This window comes from Streptopelia decaocto, assembly GCF_964273445.1.
Source record: "Streptopelia decaocto genome assembly, chromosome: 1".
NCBI lineage: Eukaryota > Metazoa > Chordata > Aves > Columbiformes > Columbidae > Streptopelia > Streptopelia decaocto.
The window spans coordinates 7,205,913-7,228,393 of NC_138663.1; the positions used below are offsets into that span (position 1 = coordinate 7,205,913).

Here is a 22,481-nt window from a genome sequence, read left to right on the forward strand (position 1 = left end):
TGTTATCGAAGTCCTTTCATTAGTACAAACAGTGTTTCCTTTTCTGTCAGAAAGAGGAAATCTCAGATCAAGGCAACTTCTCACGTTCCAGTTGAGACCCGTGAACTGTATAATAACCATTTCCTTCGGACTACTGCTACTTCCCACTCAAAAAATGAAGTCTAACAACAAAAGCTACACCTTCCATTCTAATTCTGACAGGAATCAGCAGACCAAAACTATCAAAATTAAAATTCGACAGGATATACTTCTAAAAACAAGCCTGAAACTCAACCTTAACCCCTGCAAAATACTCCTGACAAAAGGGAGATTAAAATGGCATGGAAAAGAGTGCTCTTTAGACAAAATATTTTTGGTGAAAATCCAGAACTTAGTATAGATTAGCAGACGTGGTGAAACTTGCCTATTCACAGACCGGTCCCAACCCCCCAAACTCTTACACCTCAATCTTGCCTGGTACATTAGATACATCTCAAAAGAACTTTCATCTAAAAACAATTAAAAAAAAAATTCCACCTTCAGTTTCCAGGAAATAGAAATATTTGCCAGTCAATAAATGCAGAAAGTTTTGTGCGATGTGATTAACCCATAGCTTACAGGCCTCTGCCACTTGCTTTTGGAGAAATACCAGCCAGAAAGATCACATTTGGAACACTTTGCGTTCAGATATAACTCGTGCCTGCATTGATGCCAGGAAGGTGCAGAAGACGTCACTTATAATTCATGTCATATTCATATAAGAAAAAGCGTTTGATTTTTATATTCTTAAATAGAAACCTATTTTCAACCAAGAATTAAAACAAAGGGAAATAAAGTGATTTCTTTTTGTACCATCCCACTTAACATTTCATTAATATCTGCATTAGACCACTATCCCATAAAGACTGCCTGCTGATGTGCCATAGGAATGGAACGTCTATACGGTGGTAACGTGTCATTCTGAAAGCACGAGTGCCATACAAAGAACAGTTCTGTTTAAAAATAAAAAGATTTTTAAAAATACATACACGACAATGGGAAGGGAGGGAGAAGTATCAACTACTGCATACAACTTTCAGTGCCCAAGGCCAAGTGGTTTCAGCTGCACGCATCGAGATCAGGCCTGGCTTAAAAGCCACAAAACCCCCAAAGTCTTCAGAACGCCCTGAGACTAAAGGCACAATTAAAGTCTATAAGACCCTCCAAATAACTCCTGTAGATTTATTGCTCAAACTGCAAATTCCACGAAAAATATGCACCTCAGCTATTTCCAAGTGGCAGCAGCTAACGCCTGTAATCCAGCAGCGGTACTGCAGCAATATTTGGTAAGCAAGAGCATCAAAAGTCTAAAAGCTGAATATTGATGAGCTTTTCTATACGGCCAAACTCCACTAGTAACAGCAGCAGTCAGGGAGCCCGGATCGGTTTTACAACAGAGTCCATGTGCACACAGAGCCCTGGGAGCTGCCACGGTCCCACATTGATATCACACTCACCGCGGCAGCTGCGGTGACAAGTTAAGAGACCGTGACCAACAACCGTGACACCCGACATGGGCGTCGTGCTCTTCACCTGCAGAGGAGTGCGCGCAATCAAGTGTCTTCATGCCTATTTTCTTTTATTTGGGTATGTTGCCGTGTAATGAAGCTACAGAAGGAACAAGCAAGCTCCAGCACCTGGGAGGCAATGCAGAGGTAGCAGGTTTGTCTCTCGAGGAAATTGTTCCCACCAAGGACCTGCCCCCTCCAGGTACAGACAGAAGATGCTTCGTTAGCTGCTTTATTAGCAGAGACAGCAGCAGTCTTGGGCATCTGTGCACTTATTTTCTCATTCCCAGCAAGAATGTAATTAACTGCCATTAAGTTTTCTGTTTGATCTGGAAATTCAGTTCAAATTAACATTTTTATGGATAGTTTAATACTAATGCTGACAGATAATTTCTTTTAGAAGAAGCTGCTTGGACTTGCAACAACAAGGACAAAACAGATCTATTCCACTGTGAAATCCATATTTTTATTTGCTGTTAGACATGACTAACTAAACAAATTGGATATATTATCTGATTTGAGAAGTCTGGATGTTTTGCTTACAAGCTATACCAAAATATCGAGAAGCTCAAAAGGACATAAAAACAATCTGGAGAAGCCAGATAAGGTGTCCAGGAAGGTTGTGAATTGTCAATATACACCAGAACATTATCTAAGCCACCCGACTGCTATAATTACCTGTTGTAGAAAATGTCCAGCTGAGACCCTGGCACTAGGAAATATTCACATTTTACATTATTAAAAACAAACAGGCAAATTTATTACTATCTCTCTCCGCACTGTTGCTCATTCTTATCCACTGCAATTTAGCAAAACTGTGACCTGCTTAAGCTACAAGTGTATTAAATAAACTCTGTGCAAGCTTCACAATTGACGAACATGGACACTAACGTTCATATTTAACACTAGAGTCCAAATTTCATAAGCATGAGGACAAAATACTAGAAACTCAACAATTTAAGGACAAAAGAATAGATGATTCCTCATTGCTTTAAGTGTGCACATCCCAACAGCACAATGTTTTCAAGAAAGAAAAAAAGCACATGCTTTGTAGTGCAAAATAATGCCAACATTACAATTTTAGAATCCACAAGGAAAGAAAAAGTCATATGTACTTGAAAATAGCGTATGGACAATTGCCATGATCTCACTAAAATCGGGGCCAGAAAAATATGTTTACCTGAACTATAATGCAAAACAGAGAACAAGGCTTGTTTTTCTAGATCCTTCATGCAGAGCTTCCCAGCCATTAAAAATCTCCAAACCTAAAATGTCTGGGCTTAGTTGTAAAATTGACATCACAACAGAAGTACAAGAGCAGCTATGGAAGGAAATGTGCAGGACCCAAATGCCTTTTTGCTACGTTCAGATCCGGACTTGAGATCTTTGTTCCAAACATACTGGAGAAACGCCTCAGATGAAACAGAATCCTTGTCTTGGTTGCAGTGTCACTGAAACCAGAAATCCAAATACAATTATCCTACCAGCTCAAGCTCGAAACTATGTAACCCATTAACCTTCTGAAACATTAAGCAAATACTGGACAGAATCCCTAGCTCCCCTACTTCCAAGTCATCTGTTTCCAAGAAACTCAATAAAACCACCTTGTTTTCAGTTGGACTTTCCACCCAGGTTCCCCCTGCTGCGGTAAAATCACAAGGTTGAGCTTGTGCAAGTGCTGCTGCTCCAGGTCAGCAAGTTGCGTGCTTTACACAGACTAAGGAGTCCAGAGGGATTTAAGGGTATACATCTGCACGCTGCAACAGGTGAAGATTGAACTGATCCTCAAGACCACAAGTTTTAAAAAGAGATTTAATACAAGGCTTCATTTCTCTTGTTTCTTCCTCAGCCAGTAACCAGGACCAAAACGGTGAATTTGGATTGTAAAAAGCTCTGAAGGCCACAGGGACATCCCACCACCCAGGTGATTTAAAACCACAAGACAGCCTGTTACCAAACAGGATAAACAGCAACTTAAACCATGTATCATCCCACAGTCTTTCTAGCTTGCACGTTACTCACTTCCAATTTTGCTATAATATTTTGTGCCAACAAAAATTTTAACCAAAGCTATACTTCTTTTTGAGATTTTTGACATTTGCTAAATAAGAGAGACTTGTTTAGACTCTTGCAATGTGACATCAGTCCAGGGTTTGCAGCTCACTATTACTTGACATTTCACAGAATCACAGAACGGCTGGGGTTGGAAGGGACCTCTGGAGATCATCCAGTCCTGCTGAAGCAGGTTCACCAGAGCAGATCACACAGGAATGTGTCCAGGTGGATTTTAATGTCTCCAGAGAAGGAGACTCCACAACCTCTGTAGGCAAAGCTCTAGTTCCAGGGCTCTAGTACCTCAAAGCAAAGAAGTTTCTCCTCATATTCAGATAGAATCTCCTGTGCTTCAGTCTGTGCCCGTTGCCCCTCATCCTATCATTGGGCACCACTGAAAAGAGTCTGGTCCATCCTCTTGACACCCACCTTGAGATAATTATAAACACTGATGAGATCCCCTCTCAGCTTCTCTTCTCCAGCTGAACAGCCCCAGCTCTCTCAGTCTCATAAGAAAGATGCTCCAGGCCCCTCACCATCTTCATAGCTCTTCACTGGACTCCCTCCAGTAATTCCTTGTCCTTCTTAAACTGGGGAACCCAGCACTGGACACACAATTCCCAATGCAGCCTCACCAGGGCAGAGAGGGAGGAACAACCTCCCTCGACCTGCTGGTCACACATTTGACTGTTCTTGGGTGGACTGAAAACGACCACAGCAGCCAGCAGTTCTAGCAGGCAAACAAAAAAAAAAATCCCTCCCCTGCCTCCCCCCCCCAAAAAAGTCCAACTTTGACTATAGTTACAAGCAGACAAACTATATTCAGTTTTTAAATCGCTATTCAGACTTGGAACAAGATGAAGAGTGGCCAGTGCAAGCAGAGAAGGCAGCAAATTTCTGCTGCTCCCTCCAAGAAGAGACTGGAATCAAACTGAAGGAAGATGACGTTGCCCGACGGGGAAATTGCAGAGATTTGGGTGCTTTTATTCCTTGTGATCTAAAAGCTACAGAAAGACTATGTTTCTTCCTGGATAATCACAAATGGTGGAACTTTACCATCCTCAAATAGCTTTTGCACATCTTCCAGAGAAATAAAGGAAGACGAGGGCAGAGCCATTGCTGCACAAACAGCTTTTACTGGCGTCCGAAGCCGTAACAATTATTTGTGACACAGCTGGTTCTAAAGATTTCTAATGATAGCATCAAACATCTAGTAACAGAGATTTTTAAACTTCTAGTGTTTTGGTTTGGTTTTGATGTGCTTTTTCATGTACAGGACAAGAATTGTGAGCTCTGTAGCTATGTACAAACACATACAACTCTAAAGAAACAATAGGTGGGGTTTTTTTCCCCTTGAAGGTTTTTTATTGTGTTTTAAAACAGAAAAGTCTGATCATCTTCTCTGATGCCAGCACAGCTGTGCTGATTTATACCAAACTGAATTTCTGTCATATCTAGCAGAAACATCACTGTGAACTGTTCTGTTTTTCCCCCATTACATTCCTACACTGTGCCTTACTCTCATTCTTTTTCAAGCATATTTTTATAGGAATATTTTTAGTTAAGCTGCCACATTTCCCACGTGAACAAATACAAAAACTGAAGTTGTATTTCAGGTTTATTGAGAATATCACGGTTGGTGATTCAGGGGTTATGGGGTCCCAACCCCCACAAAAAACACAACACATATTGGAACAACAAATCATGGTATGAACCTGGAGATGAGTTGCCTTCACTGTGCTTTCCTTCTCATAAATGAGTTCATTCAGTTCACTAATATTATTACATAAATAAGTACTCCATTTTTCTGTAGTTCCTCTATAGCTAAATCAATTTCCAACTATCCATATTAATTTCATTAAGCCACAGATCAATTCCCAAGATACATCTAAGTGCTTTGTGTTAAAATGATGGAACCTACCTAATAATCAAAGACCAAATAAACAGACACCAAGTCATTAAGAGCTACAGATGGCTACGCAGCACTGCGACCTTTCTTAATCACTGCAGCTGGCATCACACAAATGAGAAGAAGCAAATATTTTAAGCTTTCTTTTTTTTAAATAAAAAGGCAATAAATTGCCAGGATAAGAAACGCAATAGAAAAGCCATAATGTATGTATAGCCCATGAAAGTTATTACCATTCAAAATGAGAGCTAGTGAATGCCAGCCACAGAAATAGAGTATTTTAGGTAGAAATCCTCCAGTGGAGTCACTGTGCATCCAGTTGTTCAGTGATCCAACTGTAGTATTACCGGGTTGGTTAAACTGACCAAGATTTATACTAACTCAATGAGAAACCAAAGTATAGTTTAATTGGGATCAGTTTCCCAATTCAAACCACTGTATGGCCATATGAAGCTCTATTAAACCATGGTGATGAGACAAGATGAGCAGCAGAAGCAACGAAGGAGTGTGTCTTTAAGAGGAATCATTTATACTCACAATTATTATCTGAGAAACCACACCAAAAGACCTAAAACAAATATAATAACATCAGTAAAGCCTGTTGAAATATAGCTAAATTTTGTCACATTAGTAGAAACTTAGCCATGGTAAATAATGAAGTATTGTATATGTACTGGTGAGCTGCAGAATACGATAAATTATCTTGACTGCCACAGGCAGAATTTCATATTTAATGACACACAAAAAAGAAAGATTGAATTCCCTGCTGTCAGATTTGGCAGCTCATTGAATAATGTGCCAAGTTTATTTTCATTTTAATTAATAAATAAATAAAAAGTACTGTATTATTGAATATATTCATCAATTATTTGAATGAGGAAATAGATTGCACTATCAGCAAGTTTGCTGATGACACCAAGCTGGGAGGAGTGGCTGACACGCCAGAGGCTGTGCTGCCATCCAGAGACCTGGACAGGCTGGAGAGTTGGGCGGGGAAAAATTTAATGAAATATAACAAGGGAAACTGTAGAGTCTTGTATCTGGGCAGGAGCAACCGCAGGTTCCAGTATAAGTTGGGGAATGACCTACTAGAGAGCAGAGTAGGGGAAAGGAGCCTGGGGGTCCTGGTGGACAGCAGGATGACCACAAGCCAGCACTGGGCCCTTGTGGCCAGGAAAGCCAATGGTACCTGGGGTGGGTTAGAAGGGGGTGGTCAGTAGGTCAGAGAGGTTCTCCTGCCCCTCTACTCTGCCCTGGTGAGACCACATCTGGAATCCTGTGTCCAGTTCTGGGCCCCTTAGTTCAGGAAGGACAGGGAACTGCTGGAGAGAGTCCAGCGCAGGGCAACAAAGATGCTGAAGGGAGTGGAGCATCTCCCGTGTGAGGAAAGGCTGAGGGAGCTGGGGCTCTTGAGCTTGGAGAAGAGGAGACTGAGGGGTGACCTCATTAATGTTTATAAATATATAAAGGGTGAGTGTCAGGAGGATGGAGCCAGGCTCTTCTCAGTGACAACCAATGACAGGACAAGGGGCAATGGGTACAAACTGGAACACGAAAGGTTCCACTTAAATTTGAGAAGAAACTTCTTCTCAGTGAGGGTGACAGACACTGGAACAGGCTGCCCAGGGAGGTTGGGGAGTCTCCTTCTCTGCAGACATTCAAACCTGCCTGGATTCCTTCCTGTGTAACCTCATCTGGGTGTTCCTGCTCCAGCAGGGGGATTGGACTGGATGATGTTTTGAGGTCCCTTCCAATCCCTGACATTCTGTGATTCTGTGATTGTCCACATTATGGTCTTTTTCTAATAAGATCCTTTTCCTTCCCTGTCCATTTCCTTCCTCTAAAAAACAAATTAAACTGAGAACAGGTACACAGGTCTAGAAAACCTTTATTTGTATCCAGCATTTCTCAGTTAAAATACCAAACCTCGATTATAACTATTCCTTCAACAATAAGATACCCATTGTACTTTCATTCATATTCACATGAACCGTAGTAACACTAGTTGTGTGGAGGAACTGCTATAGCCAATATTCTGTGTTCAAGCAAGAGGACACACTAGGTTATCACAATCTCATCTACCCTTTAAATATACTGATTTTTCACATCAGCTTTTCTATGTACACTTGAATGTGAGACTTATTTTCTACCTTATACATACTGAGGAAGCTAAAGTTTTTCTTAGGGTTCTTCCAACCAAAAATACCATTAAATAACGCTTTCGTCAACCTGAAGACACTGCAGGGTATGAGAGACAGTTGGTTTTCCCAGAAAATATTGAGGAAAACTCTATGTATAATGAAATCACACAGACTGGAAGAATCCCTGAAGCAGCTCCAGGAGGGACAAAAACAAATGTATTAATTCCATTTGTTGAGGGTTTCTTTTTTGTTTGCTTTTTCTTAAATGAGAAGAAGGCATCTCTATCTACCTGTTCTATGCAGAACACCATTTAGGCTTCATTAACAACTTTAAAAAACAAAGTCTCCAGAAGGTATCCAGTCCTGCTCTTTTCCCTGTCTATGTTCAGTGTCCAAGGAAAAATCACAGATGATGAGCCTGTGAGGAAAGTTGCAAGATCAGGACCACAGGAAAAACACTCAGCTATAGGAAGTTGGCACCAAAGATTCACAGACAAAAAGCTACTGTGAGGTTTTTTTGACTCATGAAAAAATGCTAAGCAATCTTTGAAAGCATTACTGATCTGTTCAGTATTTTAGGAGTAAGAGGGAGGCAGAAGAGCTTTCTTCAGAAAAATAATCATTGTATTAATGGTTTGTATCAGGTAACACGCACACACTTTGATAATGCTGCTTGCTCAATCCAATTACACAAAAAAATACCAGTTATCATGACAGTTCTTACATACAACAACCCTTTGTGGGACTAATCCAGAGCTCAGCAGAAAGAACATGAGATTCTCCTGTGACTGAAAAGGAATCAGGATCTTTTATCACTTGGAGTCTCCTACTCTGCAGACATTCAAACCCGCCTGGACACCTTCCTGTGTAACCTCATCTGGGTGTTCCTGCTCCGGCAGGGGGATTGGACTGGATGAGCTTTCGAGGTCCCTTCCAATCCCTGACATTCTGTGATTCTGTGACTGGAGGAAGAATCACAAGGATGCACATTGGGCTGTGACATACACCAAAAACCTGAAAAATAGGCAAAGCTAAGCACAAATGAAACGGCTGGTCAAGAACTTGTTCCAGAAATTCTTCAAAAACTTCGCAAGCTTTAGGCCACACGCTGCCTTCAAACAGCTCATGCGCATGTCTGCAGAAATTTACTTGAAAGCAAACGGTAATAATATATAGCTCTGATCTTAAGATATTGAGTCCAGGGCACAAATCAAGAAGTCCTAAGATATTTTTAATTTTTAAATAGACATTTCCTACACAGTGTTCATTACAGAGTATTTAGAAGTGGGACAATTTTATAGTAGTGAAGTAAATTCCTATACGGAGACACTGAAGTGTGTAAAAAGAAATTTAAAAAAAGGGTAAAAAATGGCTTAGCACATCTATAAAACAAAAGTCACTTAAGAATAAAATATTAAACTTCAAAAATTTCTAAGAAAGGAAAAAGTACATATTTTAAAGAAATTCAGGTAACCCTGAAACCTCCCATAAGAGGCAAAATTCTCAACCTTCTGTGCAAAGATGTTTTAACAAATAATCAAGCAACTGTGAGGAGAGTTTCCACCATTTTACTAGTTACCTTGAGGGAATGCATTAGGTTACACCTTCCCTCTACTGTCACCAAAGACGGCAAGAAAATACCATGGATACTTGATGTGGCACCTTTATTTTATTTTCTCCATCTTGCAACTAATCAACTTAGACCAGTCCAAAAGTGAATTCAGGTGGTGACTTCTGAAGTGTGAACTGTTACTGGCACAATTTAAACGCAATCATCCCCGTCTGGCCCAATGATCACAGAACTCATAGGCCCACATTTCCAGAATGAACAATATCTTCAAAGATATCCATAAGCTTTCCAGTGATGGAAGAAAATAAGCAATAGATTTATACTCTACATGGATTTCTCTAGAAGAAACATTTGCATTTCATATCTTGTGAAGTGTTTGGCTTTGAATTAGAAGGCTTATCAAGAAAATTTTATACTGGTATGATTTAGGACCTTATGCAAAGACAGACTTTTAATCTCAAATTACATAAAAAGTCAAATCTTACAAAATAAAATCATGGCAACCTCTTCCAAAATTTCTTTCTTTACAACTTCATGTTCACCTTCAAATTTACATGTGTTACCCCTTTGACAATGAATGGACTAGGGGCAACTTTTTCCTTCAACTGACCTGATGTTATCTAAAAACCATGAGGGTCTGAGTTTTCCCAAAACCAAAACACATTAAAAGCAAATTAAAAACAATACATGTGCAGCTTTCACTGCAATTGGAAGACTATGGAACATAATTACAGGCTGGGTTGGCTTTTAGGTTTTTCTATCGTTGTTGTTTGTTGCAGGTTCTGTTGGGTTGGTTTGGTTTGGGGTTTTTGTTTAGTTCGGGTTGGTTTTTTTTAAGAAAAAGAAAATGAGGTTTTAAGAAGCACAATAAGATTTTTTTAAAAGGATGGAAATGTGAGACATTATAAACCAAAATTTACTGTTCAGCTCATTGCACGTATCACTAAGCAAGAACCTAGAAGGGCTACTAAAGGATTCTCTGGTGTCACCCTGAACAAAGACAAAAGCATAACCACAGGACTTAAAACTGCGACACAAGGTAGATACTTGTGCTGCCTAAATATTTGCAGGATTTAGTCTTGTATTTGTAAACCACCTATTTATCACACTCTTATAGAATCATTTTGGTTGGAAGAGACCCTCAGGATCATCAAGTCCAACCATAACCTAACTCTGGCACTAAACCATGATGCAGAAAATTGCATTTGATTTAACCAGTGGCATAGGTCACAGCCACAATGAAAAACTCTGGCCTGTAAAAAACCATGAAATAAAAGTGAGACCCAGCAACTATGGCAGGCTGTTCAACTATCCCATCAAATCCACATCCCAACCCATCAAGTGTTAAGAACGGGTTCCTTTTAGACAACATTCCTCAGGAATTCTTTCTGCATGGGCTGAATTTTCCTTTCCACAGTAGCTGTGCTTACCATAGACCTTATAACAAGCTTCTGTTGTTGAAACACAGATGGAAAAAGACACTCTCTTGGCTATAACTGTGGAAAATTGGAGGCTGGGGGAATCCTTTCCCCTCCAACCTTGTGTGCTATTAATAAACATAGTTAGACAGTTAGAAGATTCATTCAATCTTAAAGACTAAAAGTTTCAAGGTAGGTAAAACACACAAAAAATGTAATTAATACATTATTTTATATTATATTACTTTGTAACATTCATCTCCTGAGTGTAAGTTGGTCCCTAGCGAAGGCTCCACTCATCCTCCTCTCCCCATGTGCACTGACCCTTCTGCAAGTACCTGCTCGTTCTTTTCTGTTTCTTATTTTTCATGACAAGGAACAGAGATTTTACAGAAAATTTTGACACAAGAACAACGAACTTCAAACTTCTACCCAATAATTTATATCCTAATGATATACACTTTAAGGGGAAGAAAAGGATGCACCCAAGGAGCAGGATTAAAAACCTTTAGCATTTACCAATTGGAAAGCACATTGGTAAACACTTCACATCTCATCCCTCGTGTCTCAATGAATTCACCTCACATTCACACTGGGCTCCCTAGCAACTCTTCCTTTACAAATACATTTTTCCATTTACTGAAAACAATAATGAGAATGAGTCATTTTTGTAGAAAACAGTCCGTCATATACACCAGATGCCTAATGTTGCATGCTGTGAAAAAAAATCTAATGCCTACTCAAATTGCTGTATTTATCACAGAAGTCTGTCAGCATTTCGCATCTTTTGTAAGTGTTTTCTTCAGAATGTTTCATTTTTTAAGGTTAAGATCTTAATATTGCTTGTAAAAATGTACTACCAAGTTCTGTGAGAGATAACACCTAATTAGCTCCGTTAGGAGCAGCTTGAGAATACCGCCCAAACAATGACCCCAAATTACTGTCTTTTAACAGGGAGTAAAATAAATGGAGAGGGGAAAAACTGAGAGCTTTAGAACTCTGAAAAGGAACATTTCCTTATGTTTTTCAAGGCTTTCCCTTCCGATTCCATTGAATCTGTTCCAATAAGCAACTTTTATATATATATATATATATATATATATACAGCCAAGCAGAACCCCCATCCCCTTCATTCTTCTAACTAGTGGAGCGTAAGTCCACAAATCAAAAAAATGAACAGAGAATTGAAACCAAGTAATTCACTGTAACGAAATTATACGACTGTTGGGTGGGATGTTCAACCAATCACTGGAAAACTTCAGAAAGTAATTAGAAGTTTGGTTTCGTTAAATGGACGTCTTTTTATTTTATTCGGAATAGGAAGAAAACAGCTGAGCCCAGTTCTGCATTGTCTCATTTTGTTCTTACAGAGGTGTCCTATTAACTAACTCATTACTGATGTTATTAGAGAAGTGATTTAAAATAAAGGTACTTGCCTATAGCCACACGTTATGTATAAGGGCAGAACAGAACAATGACAGGGTCACGGGTAGACACAGATACTGTAGATCCTAAATTATTCATGACCCATTCAGCACAAAATCAAGTAGTCCTAGAAAATTAATTCTAGTAAGAAAGGAATGCAATTTTTTAAATAACGCTACAAAATTTTAGTTCTTCTAAAAAAGTACGTTTGCAATCACGAATAATTAAGATGCAAAAGTAAAGATGAAAAAAAAAGTGTTTAATTAACTCCTAATTAGATAAGTATGCCAGATACCGCAACGGATGGCACTACTTCAGCAAAGAAAAACCAACAAACATTCAACACAGTGAAGAGAACAAGAAAAGCATTTAGCACCAATTAATTTCCAACAATAATCAACTATTTCGAGTAATGTTTTGTACACTTGCAAGGGCCGTTTTGGATTTTGAAGTTAGCTGGAATCGAGAAATAACCTCATTGTAAAACCTAAACAGCCGTGCAGCTGTGGATTCATTTCCATAAGAACTAAAGCAGCCTATTTTTTGCTCTTATTCTCATTTAGAACACTAAGACTCTAAAAACTATTCTGATGAGATTACACAGAATATGGTTGCTATTTTCACAGCCCGAGCTATCCGGACAAGAAAACCATTTTTACAACAGAAACATAAGGAAAAGATCTTTAGAACAACAGTAGCAGATATAAATGCTGACATAAACTCCATCTTCAGCATAATAAACGTCATCGGGAATCTCTTTGGGAAAGCTGCAGTTGCAAAACGATAATCATTAGGCTTAAGATAGTTCAAAGCCAAATTATAGCAGCTGTACATGTCAAAAAAAACCCCCACATTTTTAAGCATCACGCACACGCTTAATGTAACTACGACCAAACTCCAAAACATTTCTGATTTACGGTAAATTACTCAGAACACTGAAATAAATCCCAGTGCTGCTCTTACCTTTCTTAGCAGCATCTGTTCTCCGTCTTGCTGGTGACACCAGATCCTTTACAATCTGTAGCACTTGAATCATTGCTCGTTAGCAAGATCAAAGAGACTAAGATGCTCCTCTAAAATTCCAACAGGTTTCATTACTACCCGTTATTTCGTGGCTCTGTTCAGCACGCTCGAGCAAAACGGATGCAGGAACAACTCATCTACCTCCATGGAAAGATTTCTGCCTGACGACTCTGCAGGCTGGGGTGATGGGTTTAAAGTGACTTCAGCACAAGGAGGCAAAAAACTGCAAGCAGTCCTCAATGTATTTCTACAGAACATTGTAAAATTATTCACTGCAGAGAATGCATACTGTTTTCTCTAAATAAAGTTTAAAGGAAATATCCACACTGCAAAGTAACTAAAGAGAACACCAATTGAAATGAATGCCGACAGATGCAACGTGCTCCCCCAGGCTTGGTATCTCAGAAGTGTGTCTGCATCCTCTTTTAAAGCCTGTCTCAATCCAGGAAATTTCATGTAATGCTTTAAAAGAGCTATTGGTGCAGTGTAGAGCCAGCATCAGACCTATGAACGGAATTAAAATTAACTCTAGCTTGCTAAACTCCATCAGGCACCTGCTAAAGACTAATTGAGTTCCTTTCCCCCACCTCGAACACACACCTCTGACACCCTGGGACGTGATGGGAATTCTTGCTGGAAATCCAGGGAGAATTTCAGCCTTTCTTCTCTCTCCCACCAGCAGAGGCCCGGAGAACTGTTTGAGCTCAGGTATTATCATCACTTCTGTCAGGTAATTTTAAGCAGACAAATTGCAGTATGTGCCCCACAACATTTTTAACGCCATTTAGAAAATGTACAAAGGCACTTCAGAACTGCCTTCTGTCAAAGCCTCTATAGAGCTAACAAAAACACACCACGAGAAATTGTGTTTTATATGATCGCATTAAATAACTGTCAGCCCTGAAAAAGCTCTGTGAACACTTCAGAAACTGAATTCCTACCCAGCATTGCAAGGCATTGCCTACACAAAGAGAGCAATTTAGGAAGCCAACTGCATTTCCCAAAACCCGTAACATTAAAACAACCCACGGGCCAGAGTCGAGCACAGCAAGACGTATTCTCTGCCCTTTAGACCTTCTGTTCCCATTGCTTAAGTGTTGGATGGTGGAGGGGAGAGCTCATCTCTTTCCATTTCCAGCTGCTGATCACAAGTGCTTCAGATTTTAGATTTGCTGGCATATTCATCCACATGCATGTCAGCCTCCTGAAACACATACAGCGTAGGCACGACAAACAGTTCCTATTATGTCAGTCTCATTTACAGCCTGCCCATTAATCCACCTCTGCCAGAGGTAATACCATCCCAAAATACCATCATATTTGGTTCGGCAAAACAAAGACAAGTCAAATCATTCTCTCTGACAAGCTGTCTGATTTCTTCGCCCACTCTGCAAATATTCAAGTGTCCACTCAGTAGGAAGCTTGGAAACATTTCTGTGCCACAGTAATTTATCTTCCTTCAAACTGCTGGAATCAGAACTCTCAACTTTCTATACGGAGAATGATATCTAATTTCTGTACATAAACTTCAGTTCCAGGTTTCAGACAAATTATTGGATATGTAGAGAGGTAAGGAAAAGATTACCATAAACAGACGTTTGCAGAACAACTATAATTTCAAAATATTTAAATAAGATTTTGATTGCAGGGTTGTCTGCTTTACCTTAAGGTCCTTTACTTAACAATACAGTCCTCAAAATCCCTGCTATAAGAATTTTCCCACCATTATCTTGCCATGATGTGCTCTTTCTTTATCTACTTGGATTATCAAACAACTTGTCTTCAAGTTAAACATATAAACTCAAAGCAACAGCATTACTGACAGCCAATTCCATTGCACGCTTCCTCTCAAAACTGACTTCTGAGTCTATGGTTCGCAGAAGAATGCAACTACCTCTACTAAACTTTTGATGGTCCTTTTGTAAACATTATAGAATCATAGAATCATTTTGGTTGGAAGAGACCCTCAGGATTATCGAGTCCAACCATAACCTAACTCTAGCACTAAACCATGTCCCTAAGAACCTCATCTATGTATCTTTTAAACCCCTCCAGGGATGGTGACCCCACCACTGCCCTGGGCAGCCTGTTCCAATGCCTGACAACCCTTTCCAGGAAGAATTTTTTCCCAGTATCCAAACTAAATCTCCCCTGGTGCAACTTGAGGCCATTTCTTCTTGTCCTATCGCTTGTTACTTGGGAGAAGAGACCAACACCCTCCATGCTACATCCTCCTTTCAGGAGGATAGAATAAAGAAAACAGAGAAGGAAGAAGGGAAAAAATGAAGAGGTAAGGTAGAGTAAAATCTTCAGTAATAACAACCACATAATCAACTAAAGCCTGACTATATCTTGCAGATCCTGGAGGTGAATTTTAACTGCACTAGACTATCTCACTTCCATAGGAAGGTTCTGAAGTGCTGGAATAAGGAGAGGATGGTGAACTGACAAAGATAACAGTGGGAAGGGGGAGCAGAGGAAGAGGGAAAGGAATAGAAGAGATGCTTTGTGATTATTTTTTTTAATTTAAATAATTTTGGTGCAAAGCAAAAGACCACCAGGCACTTCAGTAGCTAGGAAGCTAGATATTAACTCCCAGGAAAGGGTTACAGCTATTCCTTATTCCATTTTCTTCAAAATTCCCCCTGTTCTGCTGGTAACAAAGATACCAATGGGAAAAGACCTCTTAGATGATGTGGAGGACTACAGTGAGAATACAGGACCAGTACCTACCTACTGAAGTTTGCAGAACAGATGTTAGAAAGGCTTTTATTCCAGTCACCAGTACCTCTCTCCCCACCAGGGGCCAGGGAAGCCACCCTCAGCTTTTAAGAGAGAGACACAAGAACTACAGGGCTAGAAATCATTTTCACACACGCCTGCCTCCCGCAATGGGAAATAATCTCCAAAGATGGTGTGCATAGTAGCTGCCCCCTCTCTTCTTTGTTAGGGAAATTGTCACATAGAAAAAAACTGAAAAAAAACAACCCAAAGCCTTAAAATTAATTTAGGAAAATGTAAACGAGTCTGTGAAACATTCTGTGTGCGACCTAAAGAAAGAAAATAGTGCGAGTCTGAAGCAGGGCCATGGTGTTCATGATAAACAACGTAACAGACAGATCACTCACACCTTGAAGAATTATACAATAAGCTTTCTGGGTGATATTTCTCTTTCCTCAAATCCATTTATACATCTACAAGACAGTAACACTAAACCTGCACTTAAAAAGTGGCAACACCAAAAAGACTTCAAGAAACAACACAGACTAACTAGCTAAATCACGTAATTTCACCCATCACTCATGACTGATAACTTGGTTATAGTTCACTCGTACCTTTGAATCACAAAACCAAACTGCTATTTCCATATAATCTGTCGCTACAACCGCCACATTCTGAGAAAAACACAAACTGTGGGTCAGGATATTCACCCACCGAAAGTTCAGAGCAGCTCTGACACAGATACACAAGGTAAATCAAAAAGAAACCGAGTGTCACAAATATAGAATAACAATTCAAGTAGATTCTGTTTGAGGAGAAAAAAAAGTGTTAGATGTTCAGTGGATATCACACGAATTTCTGCTAAGCATTCTTCATCTTTGACAGCTAGTTTGCTAAGCAATACACACTTGATGATCTTGCATCTTGTTTTTCTTAACTCCATGCTGAAAAATGGCTAATATACTAATTATCCAGTATGATTTTGGGGGGCTGCAACAACAGCTGACTGAGGTTACCCTGCTTGTTTACCATGTATTTTACAAGCTTGCAGGTCTCTCTTTGTCACTGTTTAACCCTTTCTCCCTAGTGCTGCCCTAGGGAAGCAGATCCTTTGCTGTGAGTGGAGATTATTCTCCTTCTAGGAAGAATATGAAGGTACCAAGCTTGGTAACGTTGTTGTGAATCTTTCTAGCAATGCTGGGGGTTCTCTTAAAGCCTGAGCTCTTGTAATCCTACTGTTTCTTTGAACTCTCACTTTTAATATACGAAAAATAAACCCCACCGCATTTCTTCTTTATAGAGGTGCAAACGCACACGTTTCTGGTCTCCATGGTGTGGTGGAAGAGAATGTGGAACACAATGTAGTTCTTATTTTCTAGGCTCCAAAATAGAAAAGCTGTAGGGAATACAGAAATCAGGCACATTATCAACCTGATTAAATATGTTGGTACGAGAAGGAGCAGTGAACCAGGATGGTATTTTATGGATCACTGTGTGCAGCCCTTGACCTCTCCTAAGCATAATACAGAGAGGGACCTGCATCCTGATTAGTCAGCTGTCATCACTCAAAATAAAAATGTTTCCATTAATGTAATTATAATTAACCAGCCTTTGAAAGCCGTTCTTTTTCATAAAGAGTATTGCTAGGAGGCAACGTACTTACAGCACAAAATACAATGCATAAGTATGGCTCAGTGGGTATTTGTCAACTGATTCTTGAGGAAAAAAATAGAGTTTAAGTTTGAGAAAAAATTCATATTTTTTCCTTCACTCTCTTCTTATAATCTATAATGTTTATGTATTCATGCCATTCTGTCTAGGCTTAAAAAAAAATAATCAAGAACCCCCAGGGTAATTCCAGACAGCACCGAATCTACCCAAAAAAGCACCTGTTGTGCTCTCATTTATAGAAAGGAAGATGTAGCAGGTACCATTAAACACCCCACACCACACTAAAATGGCTCGAGGGCATTCGTTCATACAAACAACAGGCTTGCACGCATTTTATTTGAGGTGCAAAGTTATTGTGACCGTTCTTTTTTCCATCTCACATCAAGCTGAACCGGCCAGAATTCAGGCTGCATCCACATTATTCCACCACATCCTCTGCAGAAACCCGTGCAGATCTGTCTTCATAATCCTACTTTATGCTCCTCATAGGCAGAATTATTTATGTCCTTTTCCCTACCTGCTAGACTCTAAGCATAGTTAAGATATCAAGCGTACAGGCCCAACGCAGCCAAGGAGATGGACAGTCTGTAATGCAATGGCCAGCAATGCACCAGCCCAAGACCGAGTCCTGGTTGGTGTTTGAATGCAAGCAGGATCAGCTTTAATCTTCCCATTATCATCTAGAAAGCACATAAATATATATATACACACAAAACACTCCTCCTGGTATCTCTTTAGCTCTTCAAAAGAGCAAAGTTTGCCGTTACAGGCAGGATTTACGAGAATGGGGCGGGGGGGATTCCCTTTGCTCTTTGGACCCTTTTTCCTACCTCTGTAAAATACAGATGGTGCTTCGATATGTTCCAAAGTCAGCTGGATTATTCCTAACACGGGCTATAAAAAGTCAAGTGCCAGCAACAGCCAGGGCAGCTGCAGTTTCAGAAACCACACACACCGAAACTGCTTCACCTTCCCTCCCATCGTGGCAAAGGGGGTTGGAAAATGAAGATTTTCTCATCAGGAATAACAACTATTTCATGAAAGGAGAAAAGTTTTCAACAAGAGATTAGTTTAAAGGATTAAGGAAATACAAGCGAGGCACATGAGCCAGGAGAAGATCCTTTAAATATCAAATAGAAGGAACAGCGTATTGTAAAAACACTTGCTTAGTGAGTTCTCAGTAAAAACTGCTTATTTCATGCAAAAAATAATAAATTCAAATAAAGTCTATCTAGCAGCTAAGTCCTGGCAACGTCTTCAGTACCAACAGAAACATTTTGGTTTATGATACCTGGGCCCTGACTTTTCCTGTCACAGTTGGTCTTCAAATTAATATCTCAAAATAAATAGGCATTGAGCTCCAAGACAGGCAATATATCATGATACAAATCGTTACAAAAGGAGTTATAAAGTAGGTTATCTATCCTTTCCCACTAATGTTTTGAATTAATTTTCCAGTCTTTGAACTGAAGCCTACAGCTTTCATTAAGTTTTAAATAACCTGCTGTAGTTGGCATAGAATTCTGGATTCCAGATCAATAACTAACCCTCCCCATCAATCTCTGAAACTGCAGTTCTGATCTGCATTGTTTTCTAGAGACTTTTCTTGGGCAGTAATGCAGGAAAACAAACCATGAAAAAGATACACAAAAGAAAACCTAACACTCTTCGGGAATCATATGTGGAAATCTGGTAGTCTTTCCTGGGAAACTCTTTGCACTGGTGATATAACTCAATTTACTATTCAATACATTAATTTTTCAAAGATGAAATGCCTTTGGATATACATTTTGCAAAGCATCTGTAAAAATAGGTAGATACATAGACAGCCTCCCAGTCTTCTGAATGATTCTACAGAGTCAGTAAATATAAGGAACTACTTAATTCAACAGAACTCACATTCACTTAGGAATTTTCTTCTTCATTCCTAGCACTGTTGCTTCCATTTTCAAAGCATGAAAGTATGGCTGCAGTTTTTAAATAAACTGATGTAACCATATGACCCTGTTCTAGAAGCCTTCTTGGGAGCAGAAAGCAGCTTGATCTGATAGATAGCTTTCTGTTAGAATTATTTAAGTGAACACTGATTAAAGAGGATGAGAGACCTTTGTCCACATTTTTTAAAGTCTGTTTTTCTTTCTACTTTAAATACACAATAAAGCTGCTCATTAAATTCAGGATGATGATGGAGAACTTCAATAAATGGTCGATTAAATTAATTCCACCTGTTCCAGGCAAAAGCTTTTCAACCCAAAGAAGAAAAACAAATGCTGAAAAAGGAGAAAGGGGAAAAAAAAATATATATATAGCCATATAGCTATGTTCAGCAGCTATTATTGCACACTTTGAAGCTCTAAGGAAAGAAACAACACATTGCAAAATCCTGTCACTGCACAACACTCTTACTGTTACCCTTCTTACTCAATTCACACTATTTTTTACCCCCTCAGCTCCTGCTACAACACGTTCTGGAAGCGGATGTAGGTGACAACAAGACAGCAGCTCTCCCAGAGAGCCCCAACGAAGCCAAGGGAACTGCCCACATACGTCACTTTCATCACCCACTCGATACATCCAACCAATAATGGAGACCAATATCAGCATATACGTATATTTTAGCTGCAAATTATAATTATTTTTGAGAAAAAAGTTTGTCCTGGCTTTGTTAAAAACAAGTTTCTCTTTTAGTGAATTTGCCTGTCAGCTAAAGCTTTCATATTAGCTGCATTTTCCTGGAGAACCAGATACATGTTTTGGTAAACATGGCAATGGAATGCGAAGTTATTGATAAGCATGGATGGACATTTCACAAGAGGCGCAACGAGAAACTGGTGACCAAGAAACTGACCAACCAAGTATAATATCCCATTCATGTGAATACTTCATATAGAAGTGGGAGATCACAAGAATCTCGTCCCTTTTTCCTTATGGCCGACATTAGGAGAGGACCTTGCTAGTCGTCCCTGCAAACTGAAGCCTAGAGACTGAATCCAGCTCCGGTTGGCTGCAGAGTCCAGTCCAGGACTTCGGGTGCCGGCTCTGCAGTTGCTGGGACTTTCAAGATCAGTTTTGTATATTTTGTATTATTTTCTCTATTCTTATCAGTAGCATTAGTAAAACATTTCTAATTTTTCCAACTCTCTTCTCTCTGTCCTTCTTTCCCTCCCGATCGCCTGTCCTTAGGGGGAAGGGGGCAGAGGGAGGAGCTGAAGAAGGAAGGGAGGAGAGGAGGTAAACAATACATCTGCCAGGGTTTTATTGTTACCCCGCAATCAAACCCTCAATGAAGTTCCATACTAGAAGTCTCAAAAAGAAACTAAACATTTATGAAGCTGTAACTACAACAGAAAAGTTACAAAAGATTTTTCCAACAATATGCAGCATCTCCTGCATATGCACATTCCAAGCAGAATAGGCAGCAATTTTTTATTGCCTGGATTTGGGTCAGGACTGTAGTTTTAATCGACAGATTTATCTTCAACTAAAGGATAGCATTAAGATGTTCTGTCAAACCTAAGCATATGGAAAAAAGCCATACAAGTCATTAGAAGAAATATTTTTTCCTTTTTCTAATATTAAACAAAAATCAGAACTATTACTATCTTACATGTGTCAATTTTGAAGCCAAAAGTCAATTCATCAATCTATTTTGGCAAAGATTTACTCAATTTGTAAAGCAAGTTTTGAATACTTTGTAATAGGCTAATCTAACACTAAAGAAATATCTGTTCACACAAATATAGCTTACTTACTGATGAAAACACTTTCATATAGAGACATATGCTGCTTCAAAAGTAATCGAAGGAAACGAGCCTGAAGGTCACGCAGCCCAGAAGTGACGCCCCGTCCTTTGTACAGAAGCAAACCAGGCCTGTCTGCTCAATGTAGTTGTGTTCTAACCAGAGATTATTAACTGTTCACACTTCTGCCTCCTGCTCTCCCAGTGCTAAAGAATGGAAACAGAAGTGCCACCATCATCCCTTTACAGCAGATTTACCCTTGAACTTAGAATCACAGAATCATTTTGGTTGGGAGAGACCCTCAAGATCATCGAGTCCAATCATAACCTAACTCTGGCACTAAACCATATCCCTAAGAACCTCCTCTAAACACCTTTCAAACCCCTCCAGGGATGGTGACTCCACCACTTCCCTGGGCAGCCTGTTCCAATTCCCAACAACCCTTTCTGTGAATAAATTTCTCCTAATATCCAATTTAAACCTCCCCTTGATCTGTTGGGTGACACTGGACAACACACAGGTAACCTGGCCTTGCTATATCATCTAGTAGAACCACTGAATATACAGCATTAAACGAAACACAAATTAAGAGTCAGTTCTTCAAAACAGGAGTTCCATTTAATGACCAATGTATTAAAAAGATTTTAAAAATTTAAAAAAAAAAAACATACACAGCACCCAAAGGCCTCACAGTGAGTTTCACATAAATATCAGTTTAGTTTGTTTAAATGCATGGGGAATAAATAAATATTGAAACATCACTAAAAGTGACTCCTTAGCCTTTGCTCTAAAAAGTATATTCCTACCACACGGTTAAATAAAAAACTAAAGACATCTTTATCACTGCTTCCAGCATAGGAAGATTTTTGTGTGGGGAGGAATTGGAGAGGAAATAAAAAGCAAAATCTAAACTTTTCAGTTTGCACCTAAACTTTTCAAGGCAAACTATAAACCCACTTTTTCCTCTCCCATCCTCCAAGACCAACCCCAACATCCTTCAAACACTCTTACAGTACCTTGCTGTAACTGGGGGGAAGTATGAGAAAGCTAAAAGCTTGTCTGATGTTTTACAACCAGATATAAAGTAATATGAAATAGAACTGCTCTGGAGCGTGCAAGGCAAGCAGGATCTGGAGAACAGACACAAAATACGGCTGTAGTGCAGGATCGCTGATGAGAACAGAGCATCACCTCCAAAAAGTAAGTTTGGGAAGGGCAGGGAAGGAGGGTTGTGTCATTAGAGTGTTTGTACAACGCAGAAATAGCTGCAGCACAAAATAATACT

At 39.5% G+C, this 22,481-nt stretch overlaps 1 protein-coding gene across 2 annotated transcripts in view; it reads right to left on the reverse strand.

Moving 5' to 3' along the window:
- Positions 1-22,481, reverse strand: part of USP6NL (USP6 N-terminal like) — a 128,876-nt gene that overhangs the window by 92,791 nt on the left and 13,604 nt on the right. Inside the window, exon 1 of one of the 2 annotated variants that reach the window (XM_082072690.1) lies at positions 13,005-13,154. The exons of the other annotated variant lie outside the window; for it this stretch is intronic. Coding sequence (XP_081928816.1) covers positions 13,005-13,077 — 73 coding nt within the window. The 5' untranslated portion in view covers positions 13,078-13,154. Of the gene's footprint in view, positions 1-13,004; positions 13,155-22,481 lie in introns of those variants that run through there. 2 annotated transcript variants of the gene reach the window in all.